At 36.2% G+C, this 27263-nt stretch overlaps 1 protein-coding gene and 1 pseudogene across 7 annotated transcripts in view; both read right to left on the bottom strand.

The window, feature by feature from the left end:
• Positions 1 to 10928: 10928 nt before the first annotated feature.
• On the bottom strand, positions 10929 to 11047 carry LOC112470097 (annotated as a pseudogene).
• A 3035-nt stretch (positions 11048 to 14082) lies between these two features.
• Positions 14083 to 27263, bottom strand: part of IL1R1 (interleukin 1 receptor type 1) — a 58598-nt gene continuing 45417 nt past the window's right edge. For 6 of the 7 annotated variants that reach the window (XM_025039095.1, XM_015596292.2, XM_015596295.2 and 3 more), the window contains 7 exons: positions 26576 to 26744; positions 24619 to 24684; positions 20765 to 20879; positions 19869 to 20020; positions 17834 to 17977; positions 16921 to 17088; positions 14084 to 16356 (listed from right to left, as the gene is read on the bottom strand). In XM_025039095.1, the coding sequence (XP_024894863.1) occupies positions 15935 to 16356; positions 16921 to 17088; positions 17834 to 17977; positions 19869 to 20020; positions 20765 to 20879; positions 24619 to 24684; positions 26576 to 26744 (1236 nt within the window). In that variant the 3' untranslated portion in view covers positions 14084 to 15934. Of the gene's footprint in view, positions 16357 to 16920; positions 17089 to 17833; positions 17978 to 19868; positions 20021 to 20764; positions 20880 to 24618; positions 24685 to 26575; positions 26745 to 27263 lie in introns of all 7 variants that reach the window. The other variant, XM_025039096.1, reaches the window with a different exon arrangement.

Genomic DNA, 27263 nt, shown 5'->3' with positions numbered 1-27263 from the left:
GTCAGTGGAATACAGTAAACAAGCAAGAATGTTGAGTAAATGAACTTATAGAGGTGGGGGAAGTCCAGGGACCTGTGGATGATAAAAAGAAGAATGGATTTTATTCTGAGCAAAATTAAAAACTATTAGATGATATAAGTAGAAAAGAGATATACACTTATTTACATTTTAAAAATTTCATGCTGACCATTAAAAATCTCACTAAAAGTTGCTAAAATTATAAAGACTGATGATACCAAGCATTAGCAAGGATGTGGGACAGCAGAAGCTGTCATAAGCGACCAGCAAGAAAATTATTTGGTAGTGTCTACTACAGCTAACACAGCAAATCCACTTTCAGGAACACACCAAATAGAAATGCGTACATGTGTTCATCAAAGGAGACATTTGCTAGAATGTTCATAGCAGTATTATTTATAATAGTCAAAAAAAAAAAAAACAAAAAAAAAACAAATGACCCAAGTTCCCGTCAATAATAGAATAGATAGAATGACGTAACCATCATGGTGAAGTGAGATGACCCCTTTACATCTCTCTTTCAATCTACATCTAGTAGGACTTTTGTCACCCAATAAAGGTTCCTCTGCTCAGCTTGCTGGGTCACCTGTAAGAGCCACATATCAGTATGTCTGAAGGTGGGTGTATTGGCACACGTAGTGGAAGCCGAAAAGGGGCAAAGACAGGGACAAAGCCCATATCCCCAATTCCTTGGGATCAGCCACAGCCCTAGCAAATGTGGTGGGGAAGGAGTTGGGGTGTCAGCACCCGAGAATCTGGCTCCGTCTTCTATTGCTCACACCATTCGAGAGCCTGGTAGGAGCAGCAGGAACAAATTCACAGTCTCTTGGGCACGGGACAGTGGCAGCAGTGGCCATAGTGAACCAGGTAGCAGCATTGCTCAGAGATCCAGGTGACTGCGACACAGCTGGGGCACCACCTCAGGTCATCCAGGAAGCAACTCCTGTGACCACAGGGCACCAGGCGGAGACACAAGTAGCCCACAGGTAAGAGAAAACCAAAACTTGTGCTATAGCACCACCTATTGGAAAACAAACAAAAAAGATCTCTAATTATCAACCAGCTGAATTGTTAAAACCAAAACGATGCCTAAATAAGAAAGGTGTCCACTGCTTCAAATGCACTGGCAGAGGAAGAACACGCCATTCTCCATGAACAACCAAGGTAACACGGTATCACAAAAAGAAAATGACAATTCTCCAGAAACCAAACTCAAAGTCAGGTAAGATTGTGATATAAATGATAGAGAATTCAAAATAGCAATAATGAAGAAACTCAGCAGGATACAAGAAAACTCAGAAAGGCAGTTCAATGAGCTCAGGAATAAAATTGATTAATGGGAGTACTGTACCAAAGAGATTGAAACTCTAAAATAGAACCAAACAGTAATTTTGGAGCTGAAGAACTCAATAAATGAGGCAGACCATATGAAAGAGCATTAGTGAGCACAAAGATAGAAATCTAGAATTGATTCAGGTGGAAGAGAGAAGTAAGTTTTTTTTTTAATAGAAAGAACACTATGAGAACCATCTGACTCCATTACGAAGGCCAACATAAGGATAATGGGTATCCCAGAGGGAAGAGTGAGGAAGAAGGGAAAAGAGAGCCTATTCAAAGAAATAATAAATGAGAACCTCCCAAACATGGGGAAAGAAGTAGACATACAAGTACAAGAAGCTAACAGAAGAGCTAATTATCTCAACACAAAAAAGACTTTATATTAACACTGCCAAAAAAGCAATAATAAAGAAAGAATTCTTAAGAAAGTCCTCAGGGGAAAGACAGCAACTACAAAGGAAACCCCATCAGGCTTTTATCAGATTTCTCAGGTTTCTTTACAGGCCAGAAGACCCACCTCAGCCCCAAAGACAAATATAGGCTCAAAATGAAAGAGTTGGAGACAATAATTCAAATGGTATCCAGAAGAAAGTGAGTACAGCCATATTTATATCAGACAAAATAGACTTCAAAACAAAAAAAGGTAATAGGTAAATATGGACAGTTTATAATGATAAAATAAATAATTTAACATTATACCTTAAGTAACTAGAAAAAGAACAAACAAACCCCAAAGTCAGTAGAAGGAAGGAAATGATAAAAAAGAGTAAAAAAAAATAAAATAGAGACTAAAAGCCAATAGAAAAGATTAATGAAAGTTAGAGCTGATTCTTTGCAAAGATACAAAAATTGACAAACCTTAAGCTGAACTCACTAAGGAAAAAGGAGAAAACTCAAATAAATAAAATCAGAAACAAAGAGAAGTTACAATAGATATCACAGATATTCAAAGGATAATGTTAAAAAATACTATGTAATGCTATACACCACCAAATTAGACAACCTAGAAGAATGGATAAATTCTCAGAATCATATGATCTTCCTAGACTGAATCATGAAGAAATGGAAAATCTGAAAAGACCTATCACTAGTAAAGAAATTAAAACAGTACTCAAAGACATCTCAAAAAACAAAAGTTCTGGACCAGTTGGTTTCAATGGTGAATTCGACCAAACATTCAAGGAAGATTTAGAACCCACCCTTTTTAAACTTTTTCAAAAATTTGAAGAGGAAGGAATGTTTCATAACCCTTTTTTATGAGGCCAACAATACCTGATAACAAAACCAGCCAAGGAAAACACACAAAAAGAAAACTATAGGCCAATATCTCTGGTTAACATAGATGTGAAAATTCTCAACAAAATATTAGCAAATCAAATTCAACAATATATTAAAAAGATCATACACCACGACCAAGTAGGATTCATTTCCATGCATGGTAAGGATGGTTCAACATCTGCAAATCAGTTAACATGATACACGACATTAATAAAATAAAGGATAAAAATCATATTATCATCTCAATAGATGCAGAAAAATATTTGACAAGATATATCCATTTATGATTTTTAAAAACTCTCAATAAAATGGGTATAGAAGGAAAGTGCCTCAATCTAATAAAGGCCATATGTGACAAACCCACAGCTAACATCAATACTCTATGGAGGAAAACTGATATATTTTTATCTAAAATCAGGAACAAGACAAGAATACCCACTCTCATCCTAGTCAGAGCAGTTAGGCAAGAGAAAGAAAAGGCATTCGAATTGGAAAAGAAGAAGGAAAACTGTCTCTATTTTGTAGATGACATGATTTTAAATATAGAAAAAGACTCTACCAAAAATACTATTAGAAATAATTAACAAATACAGAATAGTTTCAGGATACAAAATCAATATACAAAAATCTGCTGTGTTTCTATATATTAACAATGAACTATCAAAAAGAAAAAAAAGAAAAAAGTCTCATTACAAAAACATAATAAAATATCTAAGAATAAATCTAACAAATAAAGTGAAAGACCTGAATATTGAAAATTACCAAGACATTGTTGAAAGAAATTGAAGAAGACACAAAGAACTGAAAAGATATTCCATGTTTATGAATGGCAAAAGTAACATTATTAAAATGTCTATATTACCTAAAACAATGTACAGATTTGATGCAAGCCCTATCAAAATTCCAATGGCATTTTTTTCACAGAAACAGAACAAAAAATTCCTAAAATGTGTATGAAACCACAAAAGACCTGAAATAACCAAAGCATTCCTGAGGAATAAAAACAAAACCAGAGGTATCACACTCCCCCATACAAACAATAATACAAAGCTACAGTAATCAAAATAGTATAGTATTGGCAGAAAGAAAACAGATACAGAGACCAATGGAACAGAATAGAGGGCCCAGAAATAAATCCACACATATATGGACAACTACTTTATAACAAAGGAGCCAGGAACATGCAATGGAGAAAGGACAATCTCTTCAATGAATGGCATTGGGAAAACTAGACAGTCAAATACAAAGGAATGAAACTATCGTTCACTGCACAAAAAAAAATAATTAAAATGCATTAAATACTTGAATGTAAAACCTAAAACAATTAACTACATAAAAGAAAATATAGGCACTTAGCTTCTAGACATCAGTCTTAGCGGTATTTGTGTGAATTTGACTCCAAAGGCAAAGGAAACAAAAACAAAAATACACAAATGGGACTACATCAAGTAACTCCACAGGAAAGTAAACCATAAAAACAAAAAAGATTACCAGCTGAATGGTAGAAGATATTTGCAAATAATATTCCCAACGAGGAGTTAATATTCCAAATTATATATAAATAACTCATATGATTCAACAACAAAATAAACAGATTAAAATATGGGCAGAGGATCTGAATAGTCATTTTTCCCAAGGAAGACATACAGATGGCCAACAGGCACATGAAATGATGTTTAACATCACTAATTATTAGGGAAATGCAAATCAAAACCATAATGCAATATCACTCACACCTGTTAGAATGGCCATTATCAAAAACCACAAGAAACAAGTGTTGGTGACAATGTGGAGAATGTAAATTGGTGCAGCTACTATGGAAAACAGTTTTTAGATTCCTCAAAAAATTAAGAATAGAACTACGATATAATCCAGAAATTCCTTTTCTGGGTGTTTATCTAACAAATATAAAAACACTAATTGGAAAAGATGTATGTATCCCTATGTTCATTGCAGCATTATTTACAATAGCCAAGATATGGAAACAACTTAAGTGTCTACTGTGGTATATCTACAATGGAATACTACTCAGCCATAAAAAAGATGAAATATTATTATTTGCAACGACATGAATGCATTTTAAGGGTATTATACTAAGTGAAATAAGTCAGATGAAAAAAGGCAAAAAAAAAAAAAAAGAATGATTTCACTCATGAGTGAAATTGAAAACAAAAAAGAAACAAACAAATGAAACTAAAGCAAACTCATAGATACAGACATCATATTATGTTCACCAGAGGGGAAAGGGAGTTGAGGGGAGGCATAAATGGGTGAAAAGGATCAAATACATTGTGAAGAATGGAAACTAGACTTTTGGTGTGAGAGTGCTATAGTGTATACAGATATCAAATGATAATACTGAAAGTACACCTGAAACTTATATACTATTATTAACCAATGTTACCTCAATAAAAATAAATAAATAAATAAAGTTTTAAGAAACACAATAGAATAGATAAAAGAGTTGTGGTATATTCACATAATGAAATATTATAAAGTCATGAGAAAGAATTATGTACAAATACAGGCAACAATATCGATGAAGCTCACAGACGAATCTCACAAATACAGTAATGAGCAAAAGAAAATAGATTTTTATTTTTATTTTTTATTTCTTTATAAAAAATTATTAGGATGACATTGCTTAACAAAATCAAATAAGTTTCAAGTATATCATTCAATATGAAGTCATATATATATATTGCATTGTGTGTTCACCACCTAAAGTTAGATTTCCTTCCATCACCAAATGTTTGATCCCTTTTACTCCTATCTACCTTCCCCCTCCTCTCCTTCCCTCTGGAAACCACACTAATCCACTCTTTGTGTCCATGAGTCTCTGTTTGTTTCTCATGCTTGTCTGTTGCTTTCAGTTTTATATCCCACATATGAGCAATATCATGTGGTTTTCAACTTTTTCTGTCTGTCTTATTTCACTTAGCATGATTATCTCAAGATTCATCCATGTCGCAAATAGCAGTATTTCATCTTTTCTTATGGCTGAGTAATATTCCATTGTATATATGTACCACAGCTTCTTTATTCAATCATCTATCATAGAATACTTCAGTTGCTTCCATGTCTAGACCACCAAGAATAATGCTACTATGAATATTGGAGTGCATATATCTTTGTGGATATTTTCAAGTTTTTTGCATAAATACCCAGAAGAGGGATTGCTGGATCATATGGTAATTCAATTCTTAGGTTTTTGAGGAACATCCATACTATTTTCCATAGTGGCTGTACCAATTTGAAGTCCCACCCTCAGTATATGAGGGTTCCTTTTCCCCCACAACCTCGTCAACACTTGTTATTATTTGTCCTATTGATGATAGCCAATCTAACAGGTGTGAGATGGTATCTCGTAGTTTTGATTTGCACTTCTCTAATAGCTAGTGAAGTTGAGCATCCTTTCATATGTCTGTTGGCTATTTGTATGTCTTCTTGGGAGAAGTGTCTGTTCAGGTCCTCTGCCCATTTTGTAATTAGTTAATTTGGTTTTTTCTTGTTGAGTTATATGAATTCTTTTTATATTTTGGATATTAGGCCCTTATCAGTGACATTGTTTGCAAATATACTTTCCCTTGTTGACAGTTTCTTTTGCTGTGCAGAGCTTTTTAGTTTGATATAGTCTCATTCATTTATTTTTGCTTTTACTTCTTTTGCCTTTGAGGCCAAATTCATTAAATTCTCTCTAAATCCAAGGTCCATGAGTTTAGTACCTATGGTTTCTTCTATGTAATTTATTGTTTCAGGTCTTATATTCAGATCTTTGATCCGTTTTAAGTTAATTATGGTGTGTGGTGATAGACAACAGTCTCGCTTCATTCTTTTGCAGTTGGTTTTCCAGTTTTCCCAGCACCATTTATTGAAGAGGCTTTCCTTTCTCCCTTGTATGTGTTTGGCTCTTTTGTCAAAAATTATTTGTTCCTATATACAAAGGTTTACTTCTGGACTCTCAATTCTGTTCCACTGGTCTGTGTGTCTGTTTTTCTGCCAATACTATACTGTTTTGATTATTGTCACTTTATAATATAATTTGAAGTCAGGCAGAGTGATTCCTCCAGCCTCGTTTTTTTTCCCTCAGGATGGCATTGGCTCTTCAGAGTCTTTTGTGCTTTCATAGAAATCTGATGATCTCTCTCTTTTTTTAAAAAATGCCATTGGGATTTTTGTGGAGATTGCATTAAATCTGTATATTGCATTAAATCTGTATAATGCTTTAGATAATAAGGTCATTTTAACTATATCGATTCTTCCAATCCAAGATGTGTCTTCTTCAATTTCTTTTAATAGTGTCTTATGTTTTCAGTGTATAAGACCTTCATGTGTTTCATCAGGTTTATTCTTAGGTATTTTATTCTTTTTATTGCAATTGCAAAAGGAATTGTATTGATTTTTCATTTCTCTTTCTGAAAATTCATTTTTAGAGTATTAGAACACTATGGATTTTTGAACATTAATTTTGAAAGTTGATTTTTCAAAAGATTCTACTACATGGTTTATTTTATATGAAATTCAAATGCAGGGAAATTAACCTATGCTGTTGAAAGTCAGGATGGTGGTTTCCCTTGGGGCAGGGCAAAAAGTGACTTCAGGGGGACATGATAGGGATGCTCTGATGCTGCTCATCTTCTTTTCTTGATCTAGGTGCTGGGAACATGGGTGTGTTTTGTCTGCAAAACTCCATGGAGCTGTTGACATATGTGCTCTTCTTTAAATATAGTTTATACTTCAACAAAATGTCAAAGGAAATTCATGCTGAATGCTGTGTGAAGAATTAGTCATAAGGGGTGAGGTGGCAAGAGGAGAACCATGGCTTCAGTTAAGAGGCTACTGCAGAAGACCAAGGAAGAGGTGACATGGCTAGGTCCAGGCTGATGACAGTGAAGATGAACATGTGGAGACCTATTTGGGAGTCATTTGAATGTTTCTCTACTCTTCTTCAATTTCAATCTATTTTAAATTAAATTCAGAGAATTTGTGGTCGGGAACAGAAACCAAGGTTTGACTATCACTTGGGTGAATAGTAAATACCTTCTTATACATAGGGCACTGCATGTTACAATAATCAACACTTTCAAGCCCTCGCAATTTAATGACTTTTTTTGTTACACACACACACACACACACACACACACGGCTGTAGTAACACTCCCAAACCCACCCCAGCACTGGTTGATTAGGCTCAGACACAATACCCCTCTAGAGATATTCCTGATACAAGTCGCACATCCAGTGTTTGGATCTCTTCAAGCCCCTGCCAAGAGTTTATTCAGCTTAGGGAATGAGTTCTCTTTAGAGTGGCCCATTCCAAATTGTAGGCCTACTAGCATTCTCTTCAACCAATATTGCTTCCATAATACAAAAAGTGTTTTGTTTAATGCACTTAAGAAGACTGTTTCTAATACAATCAACTCACAAAGGGGCACTGTACCAACTTCCTAACTGCCTCCTTCTCTAATCTTCTTCCTCCTGATTCTCCCACATAATACATAATAGTGTCTCTTCAGTCTGCTCTTTTTCTTCATGCCTAATGTTATCCAATCCAAGAACCTCCAGTAGTTCTCGTATACCAAATCCAAATTGTAAAGTCCATATATTTTAGTCAGGGATTTTAAAAGCCTCTATCAGATGAGTTTGTTTTCTGAACAACTGTCTCTTCACACTACTCTCTATAGCTGGATTTGTTTTTCCTTACTTTGTAATTTTGTCAGTGTCTACTATAATGTTAGACACCTGGTTAGCACTTTTTAAACAATACAAAAGTAAACTTGAGAGCAAAAATATTTCCCCTAAATTTTGGAATGTGAGAGAGGACTTGGGGTCCAGTAAGAATTCAGAAGCAATCCAGTATAGAGTGGAAGGTAGGATTATGGAATATCATCTAACAATAGTGTTCAGACAGATGGTCACTATCTACAGCTGTGAAAGCAAATGAGAAGCTGGACTGTGTCTCAAGGTAAGCAGGATAAGCAATGTAAGATGATTGAGGAAAGAGAAAAGATAGGTAGCCAGGTTGGATTATTACATGGGCAAAAGCAGAAGTGGAGTCCCACAAGAGCTGTTAAACATGCTGTATCCTCTCACTAAAGAAATCTGAAGAATATCATTCTCAGGATATGTTTAACTAAGGGAAAACCAATGAACACTGTGGGATGGTATCAATGAGGCCTGTCCCAGACCGAGAACCATGAACTAGGTGACACTTGGGATCACTTCCAGGTCAAAGGTTCCAAGAAAAAACAGCTTCACTGACTTTCCCTCTGAGTGAATTAATCTTCCAACTGGTTGAGCACAGTGCTAGCCAACCTGTGAGTCTACATTCAAGTAGTACAGGTTTAACTGGTCTAACTGCTGCAAGTTTAGTAACTGCTGTGTCAATGTTTGGGCTTCAGAGTTAAGGTGAACATACCGGATTTATGTATTCTAATGAGCCAAGCCTTTCTTAGAAGAAACCTGAGCAATAAATATTAAGATGAAAATGTTTGTTGCTAAATGAAGTAAGTCAGACAGATTTCAGTCTTAGGTAAGATATAATACAGAAAGCAACAAACGAACAAGAAAACAAATAAACAAAAACTCATAGACATGAACAACAGCAAGTTGGTTACCGGAGGTGGGGAGAGGATGAAGAGAGTAAATGGGGCCAAATATATGGTGACAGAAGGAGACTAGATTTTGCTGGTGAAAACACAATACAATATACAGAAGATGTAGTATAGAATTGTACATTTGAGTTCCGGCCAAGATGGCACAGTAGATAAATACTGTGCTGCCTCTTCTCACAACCACATCAAAATTACAACTAAACTACAGAACACCTATCATTGAAAATAACCTCAAGTGTAGCTGAACAGAAGTGCTATAAATAAGGACATACAGAAGAAGCCACTTCAAGACTGCTAGGAGGGGCAGAACATGAAACAGGTTGGTCCCACACCCGCATAAGGCAGTTAAAAATCAGAGGGGTATCTTGACTGCAGTGGTCCTCCCAGAGGAGTGAAGGATCCTGGCCCCATACTGGGCTCTTCAACCCAGGGTTCTGGTGCCGGGTAGAGAAGTCTCCACAGCCTCTGGCTATGAAAACCAGGGGAGATTGTGACTGAATGAGACGGAGAGTCAGCAATATCATAATAACTATGTATAGTATCAGATGAGTATTAGACTTATCAGGGTAACATATGCAAATGTCTAATTACTATGCTAAACACTTGAAACTAATATAATATTGTATGCTGACTGTAATTTTAAAAATTAAACATTTTTTAAAAATCTACCAGTGCAGAACCTCTTTTTGGGAAGCTTTCTAGCAAAAAGTACAGCACCTTCCTGGAAGACTGTTTTTTCCCAGCACCACAGAGGGTGGCTTTCTATTGTACCACCCCCATGGGCAGCTTCTCAGTGAGTTAAGTTCCACCAGCATGGCACCCCAGCAAACTTCTTGCCATCTGATGACAGCTGTTCCTTCTTCACAAGATCTGGATCTTAGCACTGGTTTAGGGATAGGGGAAGGATGTGGGTACTCAGATTGTTCCTCCTTTGAGTGCTCGGCTTTGATCCTAGAGGTAGAGGCTGCTCCCTGTACCTTCTTTCCTTGTATCCTTTAGAGTTGTTTTTACCTAGGTGATTGATATTCTTCTGTTATAATAATTCTCTAGTTAAACTTTCCCTATTCAGAAAAAAAAAAAGAACTGCACACCCAAAACCTATAATTGTATTAAATTTGTTGAGATAACATTGGTTAATAACATTAAAAAGAGTAAGGCATGTTTAATATCAAACTGAAAAAAAAGCATGTTTTTGTTTTGAAAGGTTACCTCATTTTAAATAGTGTCTACTTCCTGTAACTCTTCCTCTCCCTAAATCTAACACACACACACACACCAAAAATAGTCCCTCCCACCTCTCATGTACATTTTTCAGGTATAATCTTTTTTTCCTATTTTATGAATTCTTGCTGCTGTTATGATTCATTTGTGTATTTTTAGTAAAAAAGAAACAACTTTTCCCCTTTGAACCCCAAATCACTCTCTTTCCCACTTGCCACCCTCTGACCTCCATGTATGCTGAACTCACCACATTCAAAGATTCTTGCCTCAAAGGAGAAGAGATTTTCTTCTGACAAATTTAGCTTGAAGAAATCTTTGATTTTATAATTGTATGATACTTAAACTCATTCAATTAATATTTGGGAAACCTACTGTGTCAAAAATACCAAGCCAGATTGACTCACTAAAATCATAGTAAGTAAAATATATTGTCATTTTTTTTAATTTATATATTTTTTACGACTACAGCACCCGGTATTCCTAGATGGTCTCTCATCCAAGTACTAACCAGGCCCAACCCTGCTCAGCTTCCGAGATCAGGTGGGATCAGGCATATTCAGGGTGGCATGGCCATAGATATTACCATTATTTAATGTTAACACCAAAATTATATGCCTTCTTCCCCCTTCACAACCCAAACCCCAGAATCTGAAAATAATGCATTTTGAATAAATGAATTGTTTGTTTTATCTGTACGAATCAAGCATTAAGTCTTATTTTACAGATGAGAAAATGGAGATTCAAAACAACCAAGTGCTTTGCACAAGTTTCACAACTGTGACTGTGCAGGAATTTACATTCAGGTCTCTTTCCACCAGTTAGAACCACATTGAGAAATAATTCCAAAGACAAGAACAAAAAAGCTACTCTGAGGAAAAGTTATCTGGCAAAAAGAGGAATAAAAATCCTCATGACAAAAAAAAATAATAATAAATGACCCCGAAATGGCTACTAGTATAGATTATTGTTTGCTAAAAAAAAAAAATACATTAACTGGTAAAATAATTAAAATATGGTTAAAAGCTCTCTGACTCCTTCCAGTGAGAAATTCTGTATAGCAAGTTTTCTGGAGAGCTGATTCTTAAAGTTTTATAAGTTCTTACATTTTTAATTTTTATTGAAAATTCCCTCGGGAATGTGTTAAACACATCCCTTTCTTTACTTAGACCATTAAACATCCTTTAAAGTTTGAGCCTGTCAAGGCATCAATGTGAATGTCAGTTGTTGGCTGTGGGTGACACAGAAATGCCTAGGGCTGAGGTGACAGCAGAGCTCCTGGCCCCCACATTGTACAACTTCATCTGGCTATCGTGTACTTTGTCCTTATTTTTAGGATTGCTTTGCTTCCTTGGTGTCCATCATCATCTCTAGTTTTGTTTCTTCTCTATCTATTCTATTTTCAAATTCTACTATTCATAGAATTCATAGAATTGCTAACAACAAAGCTACCATTTCGAGGACCTGCTATATGCTAGGTACTGTGCTTGTCATAATCTATTTCATCTTTTAAATCCTTACTCAACTTTATGAATTCGGTATTATATCCATTTTATGGGTGAGGAAACTGGGGCACAAAGAGTTTGTCCAAGTTTTCATACCAAGTAGATGGAGGAGGCAAGATTTTTAGTGGACTCCCGTCCCAGCTCTGAGCTAACCTGCCATCTCTGTCCTTCTCCATAGGTGCTGAGAGCAGTTGCCTGCTTGTTAGAATTGCTATGAGGCAGAAGAAAGAGACACTGACCGAGTAGGTGTAAAGGGGTCCCTGATCACCAGCATTTGTGCACATTCGAGCTTGTTATTTTGGACACCAAGTTTGCCAGCTATGTTTATTTCCTGGGTCAAAGGAGAAAATAAAAAGACAACTTTTGTAAAATGTAAAAGTTTCTAAAAATGATGTTCTTGTTTGCTTGACGGGGAAAGGGTTAATAGTAATAAGACTCAAGGTTTAATCCATTTAGAAGCAAGCAAATAGAGTACAGCTCATTGTTTGGCTCATGACCCCTGCCCTCCCTAGGCAGGTGTCCCCTCTCCACTACAGGCCTGGGCATGTACAGAGAAGCCCAGGACAGGGTGGGCGAGGAAACAGGTCTTCAGAATACCCAATACCAGGTTTTGACAATTTTATTGGAAAACAAGTACAGTCCATTGATCAATGATACATGCTGTACACGAATTGCTGTTTCACTATATAAAAATATCTGGTATCTGCTGCAGAATTATACAAATGGGAGGGAAAAAAGCCATCATGAACCAGTACAAATATAGTTTATCAAAAATGTCATTTCTTTTTTTTTTTTATTGCAAATAAAATAAAGAGAGTCAGGAGAATGAAAATATAAATTCTGTTAAACCAGTTCTAACAACTGGAAATGAAACACTTCGGTGCATATGCAACATTTTCTTAAACACTCAGGCTGACAAGAAAAAATAATTACCATCATAAAATGCAGTAAAATCTAATTAATGGGGAAGTCCTAAAAGGAAGAGCTTAAAAGAGGTTTAGGGGCAGCGGTGGTGACAATAAAACAAAGGAAGTTCCCAGGAATCTAGGAGTGTAGCTCCTTCCCCTGGGGATGGAAGTGACACTGTGATATCACACTTTCCTACTGGGGCCTCTCCTCAACCAGGCCTATCCTTGATTCTTGTCCCTCCTGGAATTCCAGATGCAATGCCATTGATTGTTCCCTAACCCACCCCCTTACTTCATGGCCAATTTTGCCCCTAACTCTGTTTCAAAATTGGCTTTCTTGGCACTGCATATGCAAATATATTTTACAGATGACAGACTGAAAATGTTCAGCAACATTTAAAGCATCTGATTGGCCTTCTGAGGACATGACAGCCCCCTACCCCCAGAGACTTCTGGCTGCAGTCTGTGTGTGCTGCCAGATGAAAATAAGGCACTTTCTTTTTAAAACAGCAGTTCTAAAACAGCCCTGACACTCAAAAGCTGGCAGATCAAATCCAAGAGGAAACGAGTGGAAAGGGAAGAGTCCAGGCATTAAATTCTGTTTCTGTCCCGTTCTGACTACTTTGGGGGAAAAAAAAAGTGCAAATAAAAGTTGGTGTTCACTCATAATATTAAATATTAAAAATACAAAAAACAGAAGGCCTGCCCATGTTCCCACAACTTTTAAAACTGCATGTACTGTTCAGTAAATGGCACAAACACAGCTTTGCTGTTTTCCAGTTTTTCTCCAATTATACTGAAGAGTACTATCGAGTTTTTCAAAATATTTTCCAATACCAAAAAAATGCAATTTGCTCTCATTTTTTTAATTTACTAGGAAACATTCACCTTTAGGGCAATATATGAAAGCAGAGAATTTTTCATAAAATCTAGACATAATTTTTAAAATTTCGACAGCGAAAAGTCTGGAATTTGATTGGCATTCAGTATTATTTTATATTAGTGTATAGCATAGTGGTGAGACATTTATATAATTTACGAAGTCTAGGACCTATTAATCTAGGACCCATGTGGCACTATTCATAGTTATTACAATACATATTATTGACTATATTCCCTATGCTATACTTTACATCCCAATGACTTTCATAACTACCAATTTGTATTTCTTAATCCCTTCACCTTTTTCACCTACCACCCACCCCACCCCACCCCTATCTGACAGAAAAATCAAAAAAGGCGAGAAAAAGGTAAAAGGGAATAAGAGATTCCAGGTATAAAACAAACAAGTCATGGGGATGTGGTGTACAGCATAGGGAATACGGTCAATAACACCGTGACAGTTGTACGGTGTCAGATGGTTGCTGGACAAATCATGTGATCACTTACTTCTTTAGGTATATAAATGTCAAATAACTATGGTATACACTTGAAACTAATATAACATGATGTGTTAGCTATTTTTAATAAAAATCTTTTAAAAAATAAAAGTTTGCAATTCAGTTTCTAAATAGAAGCATTCCCAGACTCATCCACCATCCTAGAAAACTATCATTTCTTCTCACAAAAGTGCCAGGGTAGGAATGAAAGGGACATTCATGGACTGAGATCAAACCTCCAGAACGCTGTCCTAGAGGCCAGCATGAGAAGTGCAAGCCCCAGTGTCCGTAGTGCTGAGTTGTAATCATTTTACAGCAGGTCGCTTACTCTCTATTAAATCAGGACGATTGCAAACATTAAATAAAGTAATCTGTGAACATTTTAAATAATAAAGAACCACACAATCTATGTCATATGTGCAAACTACTTGTGAAGGCACTAAGGACAACAAAGGGAGACACAAACCATAGCCTCTCCTGCAGGTGGAGACAGAACAAGGCTGTCATGCAGTGACGGCCAACAGTCAGTCCTATGGTACTGAGAGGAGACAGCCAGCGTCCCTCGGGTGTCTTTGGGGAAAACGCGGTTGGAGTAAATTTTGAATTTCAGTAAAATTCTGGTGCTGGAGAAAATTTGAGAAGGCATTCTGGTCAGCAGAAACAGGAAGAAGAAGCAGAGATGGAGGAGCCTTGAGGGCAAGTTCTTTGATTCACAAGGCTGATCTGGAAATTCGCACTGCAGGACAGAGCGGGGACGGCTGTGTGGATGGGTTGGGGGTTTGACAATGGCAGTGAAATGCTAGTGGGAGAACTTGAGCTTTACCTCCTTAAGCAGGAGAGTCCCTCAGAGGTGCTTTGGCAAGAGGTGATGAGATGGTTGTAGCGTTTTGTGGAGGATGATTAATCTGTGGGCTGTGTGCGTGACAGAGCTGAAGGAGGAAGTGACTTGGATGTTGTCCTTCCAAAGAAGTAATGAGTCAAGTGGAATGCAGAAGAATAAGGTGAAATAGGATGGTCCTTCTGGTGGGGACCAGATAAGAGCGGCTTGAGCCTCTTCCCCGCTTTCTCTTAAAATTCTCTCTCCAGCAGAAAGTGAAGGTTATTTCAACTCCTGGAGAATCCCTTTGTTCAAGGAAATGGCAGTTTTAAAGGTCTGTAAAATGAAATTCAGTCTTTGGCAACTGACTGCTGGCTGTCCGTGCCTATGGAAAAGGCAAGTGGAAGGTTCTCCAAGGAAACTTCTGCCTTCCCCTGAGAAGCAAGTCATCTTGAGACTTCACTGGCCATTCGAGGGCCAGTGACCCTGCAATCCCCAGACCAGGCCACAACCCCACCTCTGAGCTGCGAATGACCTCATAAAACTGTGTCTAGACGATATGCATTTCCTGCAAGTTTCTTCCTCTCATTTGCTATCCCAGTGCCTTTTCTCCACAGTTCAAACATACACAGAGGGCCTTTGTTGCCCTTTTAAAGGCCTTCCCAAAGCCCTCCACTCTGCATTGCCCCAGCCTGCTATTGTCGCCACATCTTGCTCCCTTAACAATCCGATTCCAGGTGACTGCCGGGATAAGGGAAGATACAGGTGCATTTTATAACTGTACAAGTCAGTGGAGCCCAGCCTGCGATGCCATGAGAGCGGAGTCACCCAAGGAACTCCTGAATCCAGCTTCTCCCTGCTACCCAAGAGGTAGGTGCACCTCTCTCTGCAGCTTCTCCTTAGCATCTGGCCTAGGGGCCGCAAACAGCAACTGGTGCTTGGATGAAGGTGGCCGCTGCTGAACTGGCATGTGGTACCTGACATTTTTCCAGAACCTTGTCTTTGCAGACTGTAACCTCTCCTCTGTAAAGTCCCCAGACCAGCGTATGGCCCCATGTTTCCGCTTAATGAATTTAATGGATTCTGGCATTTTCTCATAGTCTTGGATTTTCTCCAGCTCCAACAGGACAACTTTGATTCCAGCCTGAATGAGAGCGTTGTACATCACTATCTGCTCTTCAGATGAATCCCCCAGCCAGCCAAATCCCGATGTTTCTCGGACCAAAATGATAATCAGTCTTCTGCTTTTCTTTATGTTTTCATTAGTGACCTCAACAAAGTCTGAAAAGCACAAAATATGGCACAGTAAGTAAAATTTCAATTTATAATCATTCTTTCCAGAACCAAAAGCCCAGAAGACTCCTCCCACTCCATCACTGTCTGTATCTTCTAACGCTCTTTTTTTTTTTTTGCCCTACTTTAAAGGAGTTTCCCATTTTATAGACCAGGTCAAAACAAAAACAACAACAACAACAACAACAAAAACTGACCCACAAACACTGAATATTTCATTTAGGACTTTCAAAATTTTAAAAACTTCTTGTTAAACCATTTGACCTCTGCCACTCTTATTTTATTATATCAGTTGTAAAGTAATTATTGAATCTAAGTAGTTAAGTTTTCCAAAATGAAGTAAAGCTTAGTTAATTGTTGTTCTCACAAAATATGAGAAAAGTAAATACTTTGCATTAAATAATGTGAAAATCATCATTATGCACCGCTGAAGAGGTTCTTAAAATTGCCAAATATGTGTACCTATGCCACAGTCTTCTAGAAAGACAAAGCCCAACTTAATCAACCCAAGATTTAAAACAAGATTTTTACTTTTTCCTATTACATTCATACCTTCCCCAACGTAGTCATCCCTTCCATAAATGAACAGCTTATATCCACACTGGTTTTCTAAGACCTCAGGCAAGACTTTATACACAAAAATATCTGAGTTAGAGGTGGACCCTTCCCCAAGGGTCTTTGGATATAGAATGTATGCATCATAGGTCTTTCCATCTGAAGCTAAAGAAAAAATGTAATGTATTTAAAACCAAAAGGAAAAATAAGAAATTTGGTTAAGACAATGTTGCAAACATACATTTCAAAATGAATTACTGATTTTTTGTGTGTGATGGTATGAATGAAGTAGTAATACCAAAAGTATAATGCCTTTTTTAAGTGCTCAACTCTTATGAGTTTCTATTTATTGTGTTTTACTACAAAGTTGTTTCTATATTATCTGATGGCCACCTCACATACAGAGTTCTTTACCTCTCTGTATGGGAACTATCTTTATTTCCCTGTTCTTCGCTTCTTCCCCAGATGTCTCAGCCCTGCACTCTACCATTCTTCCTTTTGTATATTAATGTAATAGTAGGTTTTTTTGCAAGATTTAAACAAAAGAGAGAGTGCTTCCCTGATGCATGAAAATCGAGCCTTTTCTTTCATTTGAAGGCAAATCTTGGGTGATCTGTGCCTTACCCAGCAGAGCATGTCTTCAGCAATGGCTTCTGAGAGACTGATTTTACAAACAGATGCTCAAAATACTTGTTTATCCCACCGTTATTAACACTAAAGCAGTGGGTTAGAAAATGATCATTTTCAGTCTATTCCGTTATGAAACTATAATTATACATAAGAACAACTATTATTCTTGTGTATTCACATTTCATTTTACAATTTAAGTAAAAACCTTTAGTTATCTTCTATATCCCTTAACTATCTCCTCTTTTCAACAAGAAAATATTGCATAGAATATAAACTGTACCTTTTGGGGAGAGAAAATCATAGCAAGAATTCCTGTACCAAAGTACTATGTCAACCTTGAAGATTTTATAGATGAAAACAGAGCTCATAATGACTACTGTTAACATGACAAATACACCAATCACATGCTTCTGGAAATTGGGGACTATAGCAGAAAAGAGAAAAAATGATTAGAACCAAAAGAATTAAAAATCTGAACATAGCAAATTAAACATTATCATTCCAGAGAACCCATATTTGGGATTGGCCTGCAGTCTCAAATCCCAGCCAGTATTAACCCATTCATTATCACTTCATAATGGCTACTAGTGTACAAAGCCATCTTGAATCGATACTATGTAAACTAAGGTGCATTGTATTAAATTTCCACTTAAGTAGTATAATATAAGATCACATAGAAAGATATCAAAGACCACAGGGTAGAGCACCCCACAGTAAAATGAGCCAAAGTAAGTCAAAGCCTAGAAAAGTTCTTGGAGGTAGAAGAGTCCACTGGGGAAAGGTGACGACTGAGGCAAAGAAAGAGCAGATTAGGGATGCCACACAGAACCGTTCACACTTCCACAGTTCTCCTAGCTTTGCTGCTAATTAGTCAGTCAATGGTTACAGTGGGGAAGGGGCAGAGGAGTGAAGTGAAGGGAGGTAAGAGGGAGGAGTGGAGAAGAAACAAAAAGAAGAAAGAAGAAGAAAGTGACTTCTAAATGTCACGGGCCATGTTGGCAATCGAGAAGGAGAATCCAAAAGCTCTCTTATTTTACTATTTTAATTTAGGTCTTTGATCCATCTGCAACTGATTTGGGTATAAAGTAAGAATCAAGATAGACCCTTTTTCATGCCGATATCCAATTGGCTCAGTAGGTAGTTTACATTTACAGTCTTCACCACTGTAGCTTCATACAAGATTACGGTATCTGTACTATAAATCCTCCAGATTTGTTTTTATTCAAGAACATCTTGATTATTCTTGGCCCTTAATATTTCCATATGACTTTTAGAATAAATCTGCCCACAACAATAAACCTACACACACACCCACACTTTTACCAACAGTGCTGAGATTTTGATTGCAATTGTTTTGAATCTGTAAATTCACTTGGGGAGAACTGACATCTTTATAATATTGTATCTTTCAATCTATGAACATTATATAGGTCTCCAATTTATCTCATTTTATTTTTAGTTTGTATTACAGAGGTCTTGGACAGCTCTTGCTAGATTTATTGAACAGCTCTTACTAGATTTATTCCTTTGATAATTTTTGATGTTATTATAAATGTTATCTTTTAAATTTAAATTTTGTTTGTTATTATAAATGTTATCTTTTAAATTTAACTTTTGTTAGTTATTGGCATTTATAGACATACATAGAAATATTACATATATATAGATTAGTGATCTTACTAAGTTCATTTACTAATTCTAATAGTTGAGCTGTAAGTCCTTTTGGATTTTCTTCCACATACACATTCATAAATACACTATTTTAATTCAACTACAAATACTTTTAAAATGTGTCACAAATACTTTCCATACCATGTTTGATTATACAACTCATGAAAATCTATAACTTCTGACATCGTCTCTGAAAAGTGGATATTTAGGCTTCCCCAGTGCATCTATTATGTAGTCATTCACCTAAAAATATTCATTAGGTACCTGTGGTGACCAGACTTAAGTTGCTCGGGAAATAGAATAGTTAGTAAGATAAATGGTCTGCACCATCACAGAATTTACAGTCGAGTAAAGAAAATTAAGTGGGATAAATACTGTGACAGGTCATATAGTGCTGTGTAAGTACCTAACAGTGGCTCTAACCTCGTCTGACTGAGCAGAGAGCCAGGTTAAGGGTAGGCAAGACAGAAAAGCTCCCCAGAAGAAATAGTCGACTGAGAGTGAACATGAAAGAGAAGTGACCTAAGTTTTAAGGAATCCTAGAAAGTTCTGGTCTGAGAAAATAACACTGTAAACCACATGGTCATGGGTTCTTACCATGGTAAAACACAATTACATTTCCAATAAATAGTTTTGTTGTTTACCTGGATGTATTAATTGGATGTATGCTGCATTTATACCATATGTATTCTTGGCTATACAGGTAAATGGATACAGGTAAAATTTACTTTTCACTTCTGAAATGTTAAGCATTGTGAGGATGGTATTCTTTTTTTTGGATGAAGGATTTTCCACTCTGTTCAAAAATGGGAGAGCAAAGTTATTTAAGTAAATTGCATCAACTACAAATAAGATACATGTGCATGGTTTATCTCTTTGTCGCATAAATTGCAGCAGAAATAATCACCAGCCCTAAGCACAGGTATAACAATCAGGCTGTTAGCAGCACTGACCTGAGATGTGATAGCCCTAAGTCCACTGCCAGTAAAAGACTCAGTAGCAGAGAAATCAAAGTAAAATTACCAGCTTCCAAGAAGAAAAATGTGGACATATGCACCTGGTCCCCACCAAGCACAGAGAAGAATATATGACACGAAAGTGGACTGGGCTAATGACAAAGGGTTTAAAGGTGATGCTAAGAAGGCAGGAGTATGTCTCCTAGAGAGGTAATAGGGAGCCATTAGAGACTTGAGCAGTGGAGTTCATGATTCTCTTCCCCATGTAATGAGTCCTTTTTAGATAACTTAAAAAATGGGATAACATAAAGGATAATTCAGGAAAATTGTTTCATTACAATGTTGCAACATATATAACTGAATTTAAAAGAAAGTTTTCCAAGTAGTCCTGAATTTGCACACAATGACACGTATTTTTACCTTAAGTGTACAAAGTCTTATAAAGTCTGTTTGCCTTAGCATAACTCAATATGGGCAGCAAAGGGATAAGAATCAATCAACTGCCAACTAACCCTTGCTATTAGATGGCATGCAAATTAACACCAAAACTTCTCTAGTGCATGGCTAGCTCTCAGCATACGTACTGTTGGTAGTCTTTCACCAGCAATGGATCATCGTGAATTACTGACCCATTCCACTTCCAGTAGACTAAGTCACTGTACTGGCCAGTCACATTGCATATCAGTTGAAGCTGGGATCCTACAAAGCAATGTATTTTTAAATATAACATTAATTGATTTTTAGCCAATCTATATTCACGAATGGCTATTGAATAAACTTTTTAAATTATAGGAAAGCACAAAGGACAAGAAAAATTGTCCTAAAAACTACCACACAGAGATAACCACGGTTAGTAACTTTATGTATCTTGTTCCTTTTCATCTCTGTACACATACAAAATTTTTTAAACTGGATTTTATTGTCTACTGTTTGTAATTATTGTTGCAATGGGAATTTTGGCTTGCGCAATCAGCCTTCCAAAATAGGCCCTTTCATTGCAGCTTAATATTTCATAATATAGATATACTATGATTAATTATTTTCCTATTGCTAAACACAATTTGTTTCTAATTTTTCATTATTATAATTATTATTCCAATAAACATTCTTATACATCAATATTGTACATATTCTGAGGTATTACTTTGAACAAAAATCTGGAAGCAGAATTGAGTTAAAAGAGACAGATATTTTAAAAGCCAACTCTGCTCTCCTGTGAGACTGTACCAATCTACGCTGTGCCCAGCGGTGTGTGCAAGTGACATTTATCCCCAACACTGCCAGACACCAAACATCTTTTGGTTAGTCATTGCCAATTCAGAGAAGAAAAAAATTCCATTTGAATTTTTAGCTGCATTTCTCGAATTCATTGTGCATTAACATGTTTTTCAGTAGCTTAGTGTTCATCTGCCTTGAAGAACTGCTTGTTATGCTGACTATCCATTATTTAATTGCATTCTCATATTATAAACTTACTGATGTGTAGGAGAACTTTATTCACCAAGGATATCAACTCTTTATCACATATAAAAACTATTCCAAATGCCCTTGAGAATTTGTTGTTTTCATTTCATTTTTGTTTATGAAAATTCTTTGGTGTAGGTATTTTTGTTTTTTATTTGGTCAAATGTATAACTTTATTTTATCTCTTTTCACTATTTTTTTTTTTTCTAAAAGCCCTCTCTACCACTAAATCAGAAAAATATCCACATAAATTTTCTTTCAGGCATATAATACTTTCATTCTTTTGTTTTAATTGTTTCAATTTTTTAATCTGTCTACAATATAATTGGGTTTGATATAAGGAAGAGCTTTAACTTAATGATTTTAGTCAAACAGCTGATTGATTATCCCAGAACCACTTATTAAATAATAAATCTTTTCCCCACGAATTTGTAATGCCACCATTATCATGAAGTAAATTCTTATTTATTTGGGACTGTCTCAGTTGATCTGAATGTGTATACTGATGCCAAAGGTAACACACTCCTAATTACTGCAGTTTTTAGAGTTAGGTAAATAGTAATAGCATTTAGACCTCTTTTTCCCAACATTATCATAATAATCTCATTATTTTATTCCCTCAGATGAATTTTAGAATCACTTGCCAATTTTTAAACCCATTCATTTTTGAATTGGAATTCCATTAAATCTGTAGCATAATTCTGAGAGTCAATATCTATGTAATTTCCAGTTATTCACATAGAAAAAACATACATATCTCTATTATAGCTTTCTATTTTAAATTGGTGTTTCTCAAAATTGTTTTCAATATTGCTCCCTTTAAAGCCCTATTAGATGCTTTTATCCTTATTGCCAACCTTCCCCATAAAGTAATACTGCAGACATACAGTATATCTGTTGATTCAGATTTTTTTCTCCCCATTGGACACACTGCTCCACCACTCCTTTGAGAATGTATGCTTTAAATCTCTCAATTTTTCTAAAATTTTCATGTCAAGATTTCCTCTTTTTGCTTGTTTTTTTTCCTCTCTCACAAATTCCATGTATTTTAAAAATTTTTGCTAAGATTTTTTATAGACATCTCTATGATATTTATTATTGCAAATGGGATCTCTTTTCCCATTATGTTTTCTAGCTGATTACTGCTAAACAACTCTAATGTTTTTGGAATATTAATTTTATATCTGGCCAATTAATAAAGTATTAATTCTAATTTTTCCCAGCAATTCTCTTGAGATTTGGAGGTACATAATTATATGATCTAAAAATAATAATGAAGTTCTCTTCTCCTTTATAGTAAGCATGCCTTGGTTCTTTTCTTTTATCTTTGATTAAATATTTGGGCACTTGCAGCTCATGTTAAGTAATACTGGTCATGTGGGCAGCTTTGTCTTGCTCTTGACTTCAATGAGAATGTCTATGCTTGTAGGCCTAATGCTATATACTACAGTGTTTTACCATTAAGAATTTTGGTGATTATTGGTTTGAATGGGTGTTTATATGTTCGTTAAGGAAGTATCCCTCAATTTTTATTCTTCTAAGTCATTTTATTGGCAATTTGTATTTAATCTTACCAAATGCCTGTTTCACATGCTTCAGGGTAATATGACAGGGGGATGCGTGCATCTGATCAATGTGATATATTAAAATATTTGTTTCTTAATAGGAAACTATTTTGGGGTTTGGAGATCACTCCAACCTAACCTTTAAGCTCTAAAGTATACACCTCTTGAGTATGCATTCTTGTGGCCAATGGGGCAAAACGTGGTTCCTAGTGAGAGGCAAGGAAATCTTAGCTATGGCAATGGGCTGTGGCACAGCAAAATGCCATAGCACATCCACAGATGAACAATATCTCCGTGGTTGTAAAGTCACAAAAAAGGGAAGAGGATGTGAGGTAAATGTCTTTTTAGGCTCTAAAGGGGAGCAATCATGAGGGAAAAAACAGGCTGAGAAACACTGCTCTAGATTCTACTGGCTGTATTTAACTTTGAATTTTCACATCTTTGTTAGTTTATATCTAAGAATAATTTTATATAACCTTTCACCATGAATAACAACTGGCCAAGTACAGAAAACATAGGTCACAAACTTTTATCTTCCTGCAGTTAGTTGTCTTCTTGCAGTTACTATTTCAGAAAAGAATTCTGTGTGCCACCCTGAGTTTTGATACTCTGATATAAAAATCTTTTTCTATGTTTAGACCAGTAGTTTCCAACAGAACTTTCAGCGATGGTGAAAATGTTCTGGATTTGTGCTAATAGTGTAATCACTGGTCATATATATATAACCACATATGGCTAGTGGCTATTGTATAGTACAGTACAGGTTTGGATACTTATAAGACTTCTTTATTCTTGAAATAAAAAAATGTTCACTAACTTCCAGAAGTATTTCTCCAGAATAACTATCTTTCTGGCTTGTAGTCTTATATGGTGAAAATGTTCTGGATTTGTGCTAATAGTGTAATCACTGGTCATATATATATAACCACATATGGCTAGTGGCTATTGTATAGTACAGTACAGGTTTGGATGCTTATAAGACTTCTTTATTCTTGAAATAAAAAAATGTTCACTAACTTGCAGAAGTATTTCTCCAGGATAACTATCTTTCTGGCTTGTAGTCTTACTCTTCTGCCTAAAAGCTTAGCTGTGGTCATAAGAAATTCATCCTCTGACAAATAAATTACATTTCTCATTTCTAGGCCTGTTGAAGTTAGCCTCTGGCCGGTGTATTCATGGGTAATAAGTATACATAGGAAAGCAAGGATGGGCAAATCAAACATGGCTAGATTTCTGCCATAAGGGGCAAGAAATAACAAGAAACATTTAAGATACAATCTTTGCCACTGTCTCTCTAATTACAGTTGTGTCTAGTAAACAGCTTAGGTTATGTGTAGTAAAGGTACAGGTTATCTTAATCTGGAGTTCAAAATAATAATTTCAGTGTTTCCTGATTGGTGGCCACTTACCCAAGACCACTTCCAGCGTCTCGTTAACTGGACTCTCAATCACAGGCCTCTTAGGCTTGTATTCCTCTGAAAGAAAAACATCCACAGGGTTTCTCAGTCTCGTATAGATCTGAATCTCAGGTGATGACAACACTTGGCCAAATATACCAAAATACACTATACAATATTTGAGTGCCTGAAGCATTTATGGCAGGAGACAGAAGGCAAAAGGCGAAAAGAGGAGGCTGACACCATGGCCACAGCAAAACCTTGGCCGCTATTAAGCTATTAAGCTCAGGCCCTTCGGACCCCATGGAGTTTGGTGCTACAAATATCACACACAACACCAAGACCTAGGTCTCCAGACAAACACCTCTCTTAAAGCAAATCAGGAAAAACAAGCAGTGGTGGCAAGGTACTTCCCTGGATGAAGCATTCCCCAGAAGGGCCATCCAATGCTAGACATGCTTGTATTCAGTACCTTCGGCGATGACTCGAGAAAGGAATATCAAGCTATTTGGCATAATTTATTAAAACAGGCCAAAAAATACTAAGGAGTTCCAGAAATTAACCTTGAATTCATTTACAAGAAGGCTGGCTTCAAGGGTTAATGTGTGACCAAGACAGAGAAACTCTGAACCTGAATGTCAAGTATTCAAAAGAAAAAAAAAAAGTAAGCTCCATCAGGCCAGAATATTGTCTTTTTTGCTCACTAATATATACCCAGAACAGTGCCTGGCACATAGTAGATGCTCAGTAAATAGTTCTGAATCTGCCTTTAGGAGACAACATAAAATGAACTCGCCCCTAACTAAGTATATTATTTCTACATAAGGGATCAGAAAGGGAGATGGAAGAAGATTTTAAACAAATTTGACCTGTTGGAAAATTTCCTAATGCCCAGTTTCCCCTAAAATTCTATTTGCTGGTCTGGTTGCTATATTTCATGAAAAACAAACCAGAGCTATACAATGCCAGAAAGAGGCTACTAAAACTTCAATAAGGTTGTGATACAGAGAGTGTGGAAAATTACAGTTCACTGATGCTCATGGGATCCAGGCAAGAAATTAATTTTGATTCAACAAAATTAACTTTGAAAAAAATGAATTATTATAGAATTGAGAAAATTCAGCTAGATGCAGGGTGATCGTATTCTGGATGACGTTGGCACAATCCCCATTTACGCTTGTTGACTCAGCATCATTATTAATAGAGATCCCTTTAACTTTAAAAGTCCTGGTTAGAGTAACTCTTTGTATAGTACTGAAAGCTTACAAAATCTGATATTTACAGAAAAGTTGAGAATTCTTCCTATCCCCAGGTAATCTGTAAGAGCTCATTTGTTGGCAAATAGTTTTTAATATGAAACATGGTTAAAAGAGAAATGAAAGCCTCGAGGAAATTAACAAGAATAGTCATTGTACATCTATTTATTGCTCATCTGTTTTGCACCAGGCACATAACCACACACTTGACCTCTAATCTTCTCAAGAACCTTGGAAGGTTGTATCACCTTCATCCAGAGGAGAAAACCATCTTGGAGAGGTAAAGCAACTGGGTGAACAGGGACTGAACAAGAAGAGGTAGATTCTGGGAGTGTAACTTATCCCAAAGCTTGTTCACATCCATGCCATCGTGCAAAGAATCCTCACTTCTGGACACTCAGATTCCCCAAATGAAGCCGCTCAGTTTGTCCTCAAACACCAGGTGGAGACAGCCCCAGAGCTCTCTAGAAGAACCACCTTCAGCCATCCCAAAGAAAAAGCCTCCTAGTTGTCTGTTTAATTAGCACTGAGTCTGAAGCAGGGATGAAAGCCATTGACATAGCATTTAGCAATGAAAACTAACTAAAGCCATGTGACCTTTAGCAAGTCATTAAGTTTCTCTTGGCTTTTGTTCCTCCATGGAGGGTAATATTAGAATCGTGGTCTCTGGGTCTTCCCAGATGTAAACTCCGAGGATTGGAACTGTGACTCACCTAAAGTAATAAGTTCTATAACCCGGGTGATACCATATTGCTTTCCCAAGTATGTGTAGGATGCATGACAAGTATAGTTCCCTTTATGCGCTTCAGTCACATTCCTCATGATGAGTTTATTTATTTCTCCAATAAAGTTTATCTTGTCAAGAAGAAGAGGTTTGCAGTCCTAGAGCGACAGGAAGTATTGCAAACCAATTAATAACTTTACCCAGTCTGCCAGCAAAGGAAATTCCATTTGTTCACATCAATATTTTATATGTATGTAATATATATAATATATACACTTTATGTATATTATATATACATACATATATGTACATACATATGAAACAAAAGGTTCCTTGCATACAAGTTTTAATATTGTCATTTTTATAGCAAAAATCATAATTATACTCTTAAGATATTAAATTTTTAGGCCTATGAGCCTTGTACTTCAAAGACAAATGAAAAATTTGTTTGGCAAAAATATATATAATATATACACTTTATGTATATTATATATACATACATATATGTACATACATATGAAACAAAAGGTTCCTTGCATACAAGTTTTAATATTGTAATTTTTATAGCAAAAATCATAATTATACTCTTAAAATATTAAATTTTTAGGCCTATGAGCCTTGTATTTCAAAGACAAATGAAAAACTTGTTTGGCAAAAACAACAACGACAACAAAACA

The sequence above is a fragment of the Pteropus alecto genome, unplaced genomic scaffold (genome assembly GCF_000325575.1).
Source record: "Pteropus alecto unplaced genomic scaffold, ASM32557v1 scaffold288, whole genome shotgun sequence".
Taxonomy (NCBI): Eukaryota; Metazoa; Chordata; class Mammalia; order Chiroptera; family Pteropodidae; genus Pteropus; species Pteropus alecto.
Note: the sequence above shows the minus strand (reverse complement) of the source record. Positions and strands in the feature narration are given on the sequence as shown.